Source organism: Acomys minous (genome assembly GCF_964271855.1).
Source record: "Acomys minous genome assembly, chromosome: 16".
Lineage (NCBI taxonomy): Eukaryota > Metazoa > Chordata > Mammalia > Rodentia > Muridae > Acomys > Acomys minous.
In genome coordinates, this window is record NC_140498.1 from 60118353 (window position 1) to 60130780 (window position 12428).

The window sequence follows — 12428 nt, forward strand, 5'->3', positions numbered from 1 at the left end:
TAAATATTTTAAGATAAAGCAACAATCACCAAGTGATGCTCTAGCATTTTTGTGTGTGTGTGTGTGACAGTCTTACTACATGGTCCGATTTACCTGCTACAAGCCCCAGAGTGCTTAGGTGACAGGCCTACACACTACAGGCTGACAGATGTTCGCTAAACACATAAAGTGTGCAGCATGAACATCCAACCTCCACTCCTCTGGTGGTTTTTCAAGGGCAAGCTTAGCTCAAGGACCCCATGGATTGTGTGGTGGCCATTAGCGGCTCCCACTAGTGCCCCAGCATGCCAGGAATCCCAGCACTGGAGGAAAATGGGTATGGAAAACACCCACCAAAGTTGAGTGACCTGACTACAGTGACCAGACCCAGGAGAGCAGAGACAAAGGCTGGGAAGGACTGTGGGGCCTTGTATGGGAAGCTAGGAAGCCTATGGATTGTGCCTTAACAGATGTGATGACACCCACGACCCCTACCTGTAGTAGGAGAATTGGAAAAGGCAAGCAACAACACAGAGCCAGGACACAGGAAGATTTTACTATGAATATAACACACACCTTCCCAGACCACCATAGACGCCAGCGCCCCCCTTTATCCATCAGGCCCCAGCAATGCCCCTTTCTCTTTTACCCATTTGGGACTCTCTCCAGTTGGAAGGGTTGGTTTGGGACTGTCATGAGTAGGAGAGGAGGGGTCAGTGCGGGACTTGGGTTTGGGGTCAGGCCTGGGGACTAGATCAGGGTTAGGGCTGGGATCAGATTCTTGGTTAGGACTGGGTACCACATCAGGATCAGCATCATGGCCTGGCTTAGGGTCAGAAGACAGAACAAGATCGGGACTGGAGATAGATCCTGAGTGGAGGATGGGATTTCTGAGTGAATTTAGCACAGAAGTAGGGTCAGGACTTCGGGCAGAGCTGGCACCAGAGCTGAGGTCCAGGCCAGATTCCAGCACAGAAACAGCATTAGGACCCAGGAAAGAGATCTGCCCTGGCCTCATCATAGATGCTGGGCTCAAGGCAGACCCGAGGCCCAGCCCAGCGGCAGCTGCTGCAGCGGCGGCGGCAGCTGCAGCTCCTTCATGCACGCGCTTATGCTTGGTGAGGCTGGAGGCCTGGCCAAAGGCCTTGCCGCAGAGCTGACAACGGTAGGGGCGCTCGCCAGAATGCACGTGGAGGTGCTGCAGGAGCGCCGAACTCTGCCCAAAGGCCTTGGAGCAGTGTGGGCAGGCATAAGGTCGCTCACCAGTGTGGATGCGGAGGTGGTGCTGCAAATTGGAACTCTGCCCGAAGGCCTTGCCGCAGTGAGGACAGCGGTAGGGCCGCTCGGCAGTGTGGGTGCGCTGATGCTGCAGCAACGCTGAGCTCTGCCCAAAGGCCTTGCCGCACTGAGGGCATGGATAGGGACGCTCACCTGTGTGGGTGCGCAGGTGTTTAAGCAGCGCAGAACCTTGCCCAAAACCTTTGGCACACACTGGGCACTTGTGAGGACGAGGGCCACCGTGCGTGCGCAAGTGTTGGGCCAGCAATGAGCCGTGACCAAAGGCCTTGCCACACACGGGGCAGTGGTGTGGCTTCTCTCCGCTGTGGCTGCTGCGATGCTTGAGCAGCGTGGACCTCCAACCGAAGGCCTTGCCGCAGGCAGCACACTGGTAGGGCCGTGCACCTGTGTGGATTCCACGATGCTGGGCCAGTGTGGCGCCGTGGCTGAATGACTTGCCACAGTCGGGACAGCGGTAAGGTTTCTCTCCACTGTGGGTGCGTCGGTGCTGGCTCAGCCCAGAGCTGCGACGGAAGGCTCGGCCGCAATCGGGACAGGAGAAAGGACGTGGTGGACTGGCAGGGGCGGGAAGCACCGCTGGGCTGGTGGCCAAGATTTCGGGGGTAGGAGTGAGGCCTGAGGGAAGGGAATCTACTTCTGGAGCAGCCGGGCTGAGGGTGTCACTGCTTGGGTCGAGAACCAGGGGTACCGGGCCAATGACATCAGGATCTAGGTCGAAACTCGAAGACATAGGATCAAGATCCTGAGAATCTGAGTCTGGTTTCCCCAAGATTGATCTTGGGTCCGCCTCAGGGTCCAGGTCTTCCAAGCTGGCGTCCCCATCTTCTGATACAGTGTTGAGGTCTTCCGACTCTGGCTCAGGGCTTTCAGAAATAGGGTCTGGTTCTTGGGGACTGGGGTCTAGGTCCTCAGGGTCTGAAGGAAGGTCTCCATAAAGGGGTCTAAGGTTCTTGTGGCCTGGGTTCCTAACCAGAACCGAGCGCCTCATGCTGGGGGTAGAATTGCTTGCAGCTTCCGGGACAGGATCTGCAGTATGAGGACAGGAGGTTGGTGGAGGGAGGTTCTGGGGAAGGGAGTGGGGGGATGGCCCTGCCACACAAAAGTCCCTGCTGACCACATACAGATCTTTGTCCTTGTCTCTAGCCACAGGAAGAGTTTTTCTAACTGGTGTCCTAAGCAGGATTTGGAGTAGAGGGACCCAGGCTGGGCATGCTGGAACCTTCCCTTTACAGCTTAAACTTGGACGGGAGGCCATCTTGGGATCTTGTGTTTTAAATAGGGCCTTGCGTCCCCCTGATTGCAACACATATGCAATCAACAGTGGCCTTAGGGCTGGAGAGATGGCTCAGCGGTTAAGAGCACTGGCTGTTCTTCCAGAGGTCCTGAGTTCGATTCCCAGCAACCACATGGTGGCTCCCCACCATCTGTAATGTGATTTGATGCCTTCTTCAGGCCTGCAGGTGTAAATGCAGGCAGAGCACTGTATACATAATAAATAAATATATAAATCTTAAAAAACAAAAACAAAAAAAAACAGTGGCCTTAGATGCATCTTCCTGGCCTCAACCTCCTGAATGCAGAATTACAGGGTACGCAACAACCACATTCAGCTTATGTGGTACTGAAACTCCAAGCCAAGGTTTCCCCCTAAGGTAGGTGAGTGCTCTACGGGTGAGCGTCATCGCCGGGCCCCCATCCTGAGCTCTGTGTAGTAGGGGAACTTGGGTCTTATGCAAGGCAGTTCCGAGGTCTGACAACCCTTCATCTAGGGAAAAGGGCATCAAGGCTCACCAATCGCTTCTCATGAGGTCACAGTGGTCTGAATTCTTGCCCCACCTTGGAAAGTGATGGATGCGGAGGTTCCCGGTGGAGAAAGGAACTTGTGTGGCTTCTCCAACTCAAGTGCATAAGGACTGGAAGCTAATGCTACCTAGTACGCCTTCCCTGTCACGGTGAAAAGTGCGTGGGGGACATTGTCTACTCCCGGGGGGGGGGGGGAACTCTAGACCTCACAGCTTGGGTGGAATACACTCTCTCCTGTCCTACAGGACAAGGGAGGGGTGCATATCTGAGCCTCTCCTGGGGAAGGGGGTGCAAGGAACAATAAGAAGTCCACAGCCAGAGGGTGGAGAGAACTGTTAATATATCTGTTTTCCAACTCGCTAGAAAATTGTGAATTTTAACCCCCCTAGTGAAACCAATAGCTGGGGCCCTGTGTGTGTGTGTGTGTTTGGGGGGGTTTACTGAGAGAACTAGGGGGGCAGAGCAGCAGAGGGATGAGAAAGAATGTTTCCGGGGGAAGGAATTCCTGAACAACAGACTTTATGATTGGGATATGAGGGCTGTGTTAGGGGAAAGGCTAGGGGGCAGATGGAGAGAAAGAATAACATGTTTCAATCTTGGGGCTCAGGGAACTCTTTGTTAGGCTGGGGTCATAGCCAGGAGTCAATACACAGAGGGATGCCGAGTTCCCCCAACAGCCTCTCTACCCAGGCCCCACTGTCGGGAGATTAGTGGACAAGACCCCGGGTCTCCGCCCAGGTTTCTGGAGACAAGGGGGTTTTAGATTGCTTTCCAAGGAAACAGCCTCCTGAACTCCCGTGTTGGATGGAAACTCCCATCTGTCTCTTAAAATGAACCCCTGTGGCAAGGGCAGGTGCACCCCATCACCTCTTGGAAAAACAGACTTCCAGAACTCTACATCCCAGGACTGGAGGGAAAAATAACAATGTGTCGTCCCCCCCTACCCGGGTCCTTTGAGATAACACACCTCTTCCTGTCTACAAACACACTATGGAGTAAAAAGGCTTTTTCTGAAGTCCCACATCAGAGGAACAATACCCCAGGCGTCTGTTGGTTTCCAGAAAGCAAGCACCCCACCCCCCACCCCCTCCACCCCCGCCCATCACCTCCTGAAGCAAAGGCGTCTTGTGCTGTGGGACCCCAGAGCACCTCCACCCATCCGGATCTCAGGATCACTGAGGGAATGGGGGGGTGAGGTGGGGGGTGGTCCCGACGGGGGCGGAATAAATGCACTAGGCCTGAGCTCCTCAGGACCCCCCGCCCCCACCGAATCCACCACCCTGACGCCACAGCTCGCACTCTGCAAAGGGTGCATAGAGGTATCCCGGGGCAGCGCCCCCGCACCCTCTCTTAAATGTAGGGGCCTCCTCCAAACCACCTCCCCCTTTTGTCCAGCCTTCCCCAATCCGGCCCGATCCGTTCTCGGGGTCACTCACCCGATGCCCCTCGCCCCTGCCCGGCCTGGCTGCACCCGCGATGGCCAGCCGGCGTCTCCCCGCCCCGGACTTGCCGGAAACCCCACCGCCCGCCAGCCCCGCTGGCGGCCCCCTCGGCCCAGCGGCCCCGCCAGGCTCTCCCTGGGAGCGAGAGGGGCCGGCCGAGGGCCGCTGCGGGAGCTGCTGGGACTTGTAGTTCGCCCGCGCCCTCGGCGGCCGGCGCCATCGCTGCCCCCGCCCCCCAGGGCCAAGCCTTTGTCCCGGCTGGGGCCACCCGGGCCCCGCGCGCGTCTTTTCTTTGTCTGCGTCCAGCCAGCCCGCGCCACCCTAGCACGGTCCCTCCATGCACCCATATCCCTCTTTCGGCTCCTTCTCCGACTCTGATCTTGATTGTCCCCGTCTGTCCATCTTTCTTCCATTCTGTCCCCTCTTCCTCTCTCTTTTTTCCTTCACCCAATTAAAAAAAAAAAAAAAAAGATTGTGTGTTTGCTTGCGGTGTTGCTCATGGAGAAGTCAGAGGGCAACTTGCAGGAAGGCTCTCTCCTTCCTCCGCAAAGGTCCCAGAGATGGAATCAGTGTCAGCATGCTTGGAGGTGCACCTGTACGTGTTGAACAATCCCTCCAGTCCCCTTTTTTTCTGTCTCCATCTCTACCAGAATCTCTATATTTTTCCTCTTTCGTTTTCTTTGCCTCTAGCCCGGTCATTTTCTCTGCCTTCTTTTGTCTCTGCCTATCTCTGTCTTGGCTTTTCGTGTCCATTTCTCTATCTTGTTTCAAACAGCAGCTACCATGATATCCAAACACAAAAAGTAAAGGGGGCGGGGCTTTGAGAAGCCCTACAATTTATAAATGCATTTGGCTGGGCGGTGGTGGTGCACGCGCCTTTAATCCCAGCTCTCGGGAGGCAGAGGCAGGCGGATCGCTGTGAGTTCGAGGCCAGCCTGATCTACAAAGGGAGTCCAGGGCAGCCAAGGGAACACAGAGAAACCCTGTCCTGGAAAATCAATCAATCAAAGTATTTGTCTTTTCTTCATCCAGTATTATCTTTAAAAAGTTTAGGGCTGTCAAAATGGCTCAGTGGATGACGGTTTGTGGGGTTACAGAGGTGACCCAGTTGGTAGACTGAAGCTTGAGACCTGACTTCAGACTTGTCATCTACGTGGACAGACAGACTCACAGTCAGTGGTGGGCACCTAGAATCCTAGCTTTGAGGTGGCTGAGGCAAGAGGATCCGGGAGGTGGGGGGGTCACTGGGCAGCCAGTCTAGCTGAATCCTGGGTTCCAGGTTCATCGCAAGAGTCTGTCTTGAAAAGTAAGGTTGGAGGGTCAGGGAAGGTGGCTCAGTGGGTAAAGGTACTTGCTGAAAGGTTAAGGATCAAGTTGGATTCCCAAGGGCCCACCTAGTGGAAGGAGAGAACTGTCTCCTACAAGGAGTCTTCTGGCTTCCACATGGAAGCTATCCATACCCCACCACATAAATTAGGTGGGGAACCATTGAGGAAGACCTTGGGAGTCAACTTCTGTATTCCACATATATGTGTGTGTACAGGCGCTCTCTCTCTCTCTCTCTCTCTCTCTCTCTCTCTCTCTCTCTCTCTCTCTCTCTCTCTCACACACACACACACACACACACAGTTGTTTATTTTTAGCAGAATCCTCCCCTTTCACCCCTTGACCCCCAAATACTGAAGTCTGACCCTTCCATATGCTCGGCTACCCAGTCAAATGGCAGGTGGTTGCTGTCACCAGAGGCCGTTCAAAGAGGCTGGCTCAAATGCTGATTTCTGGAACGCCCTTAGGCAGGACTGAAGAAGGCTCTAGGCCAAACATGACACAAAGCCACAGCTCCCTTCACCGCAGAGGGAATAAAAACAAGCCCTGGGCAGCAGCGGGCAGCTGGACCCGGACCTTTGTGGCCTAGGCACAGACAATGGTCACAGGGCGAAACAAATGGCACTGCAAGGCTTACCCTCTGATCATATCTGAGCAAAGACAGACAGAGGAATAGGCTGCGACGACCACACCCCGCCCCCCTTTCCCCACAACACAGATGACTGCCTGCCTGTCTGCCAGCCGCTTTCAACCCTCCCACAGATAAAAGTAGCAGGAATCCCAGCCACAGATGGCACTGACCATAACGGCTTCTGTGTTCCCTAAAAGCACCCAGCACAAGACAATGCCTGCCTTCCACCAAGAAGCCTCTAAACACCCCCCGTCCCTCCCCCATAGAAAGCCTCCTCTTTTCATTTTGGTATCTTTCTTACTGAACACAGAAGTGTGTCTCCCTCCCTTCTTTCTTCCCTGCCTCTCCCTACAAGGGCTCATGTATCCCAGGTTGACCTCAGACTTACTATGTAGCTGAGGCTATCCTTAAACTTCTAATGCTCCTGCCTCCACCCCTCAAGTGCTAGGATGATAGGCATCTACCACCCCAAAAGCAGGACTTTGGTCCCTGTTAGGCCACAAAGCCACACTGTGGCTTTTGTATGTGGGGTTTTGTTTTTAAAACAAAACAACAACAACAACAACAACAACAGCAAAAAACTACATGTATGGAGAGATAGTTTAGGGGTTAACAGAACTGGCAACTCTTGCAGAGGGGTCAGGTTTAATTGCCAGTATTTACAGGGAAGCTCACAACTGAGTCTGTAACTTCAGTTCTGGGGGATCCAACCCCCTTCTCTGGCTTCCTGGGGCACCAGGCATATACGCGGTGCACATACATACATGTAGGCAAACGCTCATATACATAAAATGATTTTTAAAAAATAATGTGTTTATTGTGGGGAAGCATCAGTGCGTACCTATATGTGCAACTTGGATGACAACTTGAGAGTCCCAAGAAATGAAGCCAGGTCCTTGGGCTTGGTGGCCAGTGCCTTCATCCACTGGACCATCATCCTAACAACTGGGAGACAGAGGCAGGAGGTTCAGAAGTTCAAGGTCATTGCTGGCCTGGACTAAAGGAGACCTTGTTTCAAAAACAGAGAAACAGACCAAAAGAAACTGAGAAAACAAAACGGTTCCCAAACAAAACCAAAATAAAAGGAGTCACCTCCTAGCAAGAAAAGGATACTGAATCGTGCAGTCGGCCAAATTTGGAGTTGGCCAAGTTCAGGAAGAGAGGCAAGAAATAGGGCCCAACCGACACAGAACTATAACATCCGTAGGGATTCTGTGGTGTGCTCAGTACACAGCCTACCTGGATGTACACAGCATCCCTGTGGAAAACATTCCTCAGGGAACTAGAAATCTGGTTTACAAAAATAAATAAATAAATAAAAATAAACAAACAGTTCCTTCTTTCATTTTGGAACTTAGCAATATGTTGTTGTTGTTTTAATGTGGCCTAAGGGGTTTTAAAGAAAAAAGATCAGAATGTTGGATGAAGCCCTCAGTGTGGCCGTTCTCCTTGTTAGTATTATTATTACATTTGTTTATTATGCACGAACGTGCATGAGCCAGGGCATTTGTGTGGAGGTTAGTGTAGACCCCCCCTTTTTTAAAAAAGATTTATTTATTATGTGTACAGTGGCTCTGCCTGCATGTACACCAGCAGGCCAGAAGAGGGCATCAGATCACATTACAGATGGGCGTGAATCACCATGTGGTTGCTAGGAATTGAACTCAGAACCTCCGGAAGAGCAGACAGTGCTTTTAACCTGTGAGCCATCTCTCCAGTTCACTCTCATTTTTCAAAAACTCTACTTTATTTGGAGTGCTTAGGCCTCAACCTCCCTCCCAACCTCTCAACTCTACATAAGAGAGAGAAGGTTAGTGGGGAGAGGGGGCCCCTTTACTTCTGACTACTTAGGGTCTTTGGGGGGCTATGCTAATCTCTGTCAACAGCAGATGGAGCCAGCAGGTCCAGCAGTCTCCCCGAACCTGCTGTGTTCTAAAGTGTCCCCTCACTGTCTGTCTCCGGTCTCTTCAAACTGCTACAGGGCACACACCACCACTGCACGCCATGACGCACTCTCTCTGGCCTCTGATTTACATCCTCAGCACCCTAGACCACGCCCCTCTCCATGCGGAACAAGGTAAGCCTTACCGGCTGGCAAAAGTCACGCCTCAAATCAAATAATTAACAGCTGTGGGCAAACTAAAGCACAAACTGAGATCCTCCCACACTTGGGATTAAAACAAACTCATATTTACACAACGCAACTGAGTTTACAAAGAACCCAAAACTTCCGTGACAGGTTAGAGTGTACCTAGCTGGCAGGTCAGTTCTTTCCCTCCGCCACGTGGGTTTTCAGGCGGCAACTCCGAGTCTCCCCAGTTGGCCACAAGTTGTACCTGCTAAGCCATCTCACTGGTCCCTTCAGTGGACCTTAAAAGACATAAGCTTCTTGCACACGTTCTTTGCCAAAGAGACGGTTTCTGCGCCATGTGAAACGGCTGGTGCTGAATTCTCTGTCCTCTCTAAAAGAGGAACATGATGAGGCAGAGATACAACCAGATCATCAGAGGTAATCTAGGAGAATTCTAGATGCCTGCTCTCCTGACATGCTAAATACTCCCTATCCACAGAGCCTAAGCATCACTTTCAGTAGTGAGACCTCACTCAGGTTTATTTACCCTCCAGTTATGAGATGGTCTGGGCAAATGTAGGTCTGTTGCTAGGAGACAGGAGCTAGAACTGTTAAGCCCTAGATTGTAAAGATTATGGTATGGCCAGGCATTTAAGGTACATACCTTTAACCCCAGCACTCAGATGTCAGAAGCATGCAGATCTTTATATGTTCAAGGCCAGCCTGGTCTACACAGTGAGCTCTAGGCTCACCAAGGCCATATAGTGAGACCCTGTATCCATCTATGTGTATGTATACACACACACACACACACACACACACACACACACACACACACACATATATATATATATATATAGAGAGAGAGAGAGAGAGAGAGAGAGAAACAGAAGGATGGCTTAGTTGGTAAAGGTACTTGTTGCCAAGCTGAGCTCAAGCCCCCTCCTCATCCACATTGTACAAAGAGAAAACCAACTCCTACAAGCCGTCCTCTGCCCAAGAGACATGACACATGTGCCCCCCAGTCATCTGCACTAAGTAAATGAATGTAAACAAAACAAAGCAAAACAAAAGAAAAGACCAACAACAAAAATAGACTTTAAGAACCCTGGCAAGCTGGTACCCACCTTTAGTCCCAGTACCCAGGAAGCAGAGGCAGGCAGATCTCTATGAGTTTGAGACAGCCTGGCCTATCTAGAGACTTCTAAGCCAGCCTTAGTAACATAGTGAGAACTTGTCTCCAAAATTAGGGGTGGTGGCGCCTTAAAGAGACAGTTCAGCAGTTAAATGCTCTTGCTGCTTTTGCCGAGGACTAGAGTTCAGTTCCCAGCATCCGCACGGGGTGGTTCACAACTGCCTTATAACTCTAGCTCCAGAGGACATGATGGCTTCGTCTGGCTTCTGTGGATACAACAAAGACACATATAATCATATATAATATAGAACATATATTATAATGTTATATATAATTATATGTTTGTTATATATAATATATATTATATAGTATTATATATTGTATATCATATATTATGTATGCACATATATTATACATTATGTGTATATGTATACAAATACAATACATAGATACATATATACACGCATATAAGTATATACATGCTTGTTTTTCAGGGCAGGGTTTCTCTGTGTAACAGCCCTGGCTGTTTTGAAACTCTTCTTGTAGGCTACACCGGCCTTGAACTCAGACATCCATTTCTGCCTCTTGAGTGCCGGAATTAAAGGGGTGCACTACCATGCCTGGCTAAAAATATTTTTTTGTTTGTTTTTTGAGACAGGGTTTCTCTGTGTAGCCTTGGCTGTCCTGGACTCACTCTGTAGACCAGGCTGGCCTCGAATTCACAGCAATCCGCCTGCCTCTGCCTCCCTAATGCTGGGATTAAAGGCGTGTACCATCACTGCCCAGCTTAAAAAAATATATTTTCAAAAATTAAAAAAAAAATGTATCTTTAAGACCTGAAGGAGTCTGGACTGATGCTGTCCCTGAAGCCCCAGGACTGTTTACCACACTCGACATCTTTGCCCAGTGACTCTGTCCAACACTAGCCATCTTTTCTTTTTTATATTAACTACTCTAAAGATTTTTTAAAAATATATTCATTTTTATTTTTTTGTGTATGAGTGTTTGGCTCACATGTATGTCTGTGCACCACATAGATCCAAGTTCCATCAGGGCCCAGAAGAGGGCATCAGATGCCCTGGAACTGGAGTTACAGACGGTTGGTTGTGCTTCACCATGTGACACTAGGAATTGAACCCAGGTCCTTTGGAAGAGCAGGCAGTGATCTTAACTGCTGAGCCATTTCTCCTGATTTTCAGGAGCATGTGCCTATGCTCATATCTCTGTGTTTCCAGCATGGCCCCTTCTCCTGGCATTTCTCCAGACCTCCCCTTTCATGAGGACTGATGGAGAGGGCAAGATGCCCTCTGCTCTAATAACTTGGCCCATTACTATGAGAAGATATCTGATAAAAGCTCACAGTTTGGGGTTATAGAGATGGCTCAGCCATTATGAGCACTGGCTGAGGGGGATGGAGAGATGGCTCAGAGGTTGAAAGCACTGGCTGTTCTTCCTAAAGGTCCTTTGTTCAATTCCCAACAACCACATGGTGGCTCACAACTATCTATAATGAGATCTGGTGCCTCTTCTGGTGTAAATGCACACAAATCACTGTATAGGTAATAAATAAATAAATCTTAAAACAAAACAAAACAAGCACTGGCTGAATTCCGGGCCACAGTGGCACACACCTTTAATCCCAGCATTTAGAGGCAGAGGCAGGTGGATCTTTGAGTTGGAGGCCAGCCTAATCTACGGACAGCCAGGGTTACACAGAGAAGCCTTGTCTTGAAAAACCAACCAACCAACCAACCAACGAGCACGCCAGCTCTTCCAGAAGACCGGGTTTAATTTTCAGCATCTACAAGGAGGCTCACAGCTATCTATCACTCTGCTTTGAGGGAAGCCATTGTCTCCTAGCTTCCCCAGGCACCATGCCTGTACGTGGTGTGCAGACAACCAACCATATACACCAAGGAAAAAGAAAACCTTACAGAGGGAGGGTACAGTTCATCGTGGTGGGATTTAAAGGTGAAGGAGCCACCGAGGCAGCTGGTCACATTGCTTCCACCATCAGGAAATGGCAGGCAGTGAAGAATGCTGGTACTTAGTGTTGGTTTCAGAATCAGGACAAACCCCTGAGATGCCTATTTAACATAATAAAGCAAACCTAGCCTCCCAGTTCTTCCAAAATTCCTCAGTCCCTGCCTATTGTATCCCCTCCCTCCCTCCTTGAACTCCTCACCCCCAGAGGCTCTTCACTATATAATCCAGACATTTTGGTTCTCTGTCTCTCTCTCCTCTGTCTGTCTGTCTGTCTGTCTGTCTGTCTGTCTCTCTGTTAGTCTCTGTCTCTGTCTTTCTCTGTCTCTGTCTGTCTGTCTCTTCTCTGTCTGTCTCTGTCAGGCTCTGTCTCCTCTCTCTCTCTCTCTCTCTCTCTCTCTCTCTCTCTCTCTCTCTCTCTCTCTCTTTGTCTGTCTCCTCTCTCTTTCTCCTGTCTCTGTCTCTGTCTCTGTCTCTGTCTCTGTCTCTGTCTCTGTCTCTCTCTCTCTCTCTCTCTCTCTCTCTCGGGCAAAATTAATGCCATATTTTATATTTAGTCTATATTCTGCAACAACTGATGCCATAGTCTGTGAATGTTCTGTGAGAACTTGTTCTCCAGGTGACTCCACTTCTTCCTGTGTTCTGGATATGACCATGCACTGCCATAAACTGGACCTGCCAGCAGTCTCCAGAAATCCCACTGGAGTGATTAGATACAATTAACTCCCAATGATCCTCTGAGATAAAACAACTTCCCTG

The 12428-nt window shown here is 50.3% G+C and overlaps 1 protein-coding gene across 1 annotated transcript; it reads right to left on the reverse strand.

The window, feature by feature from the left end:
• Window positions 1-514: 514 nt before the first annotated feature.
• Window positions 515-4743, reverse strand: ZNF358 (zinc finger protein 358; the record flags this gene model as incomplete). The annotated part of the gene is made up of 2 exons (XM_084762265.1): window positions 515-2304; window positions 4518-4743. 2 exons carry the CDS (start codon window positions 4741-4743, stop codon window positions 590-592), a joined length of 1941 nt encoding a protein of 646 aa, XP_084618391.1. The 3' UTR covers window positions 515-589.
• Window positions 4744-12428: the final 7685 nt, after the last annotated feature.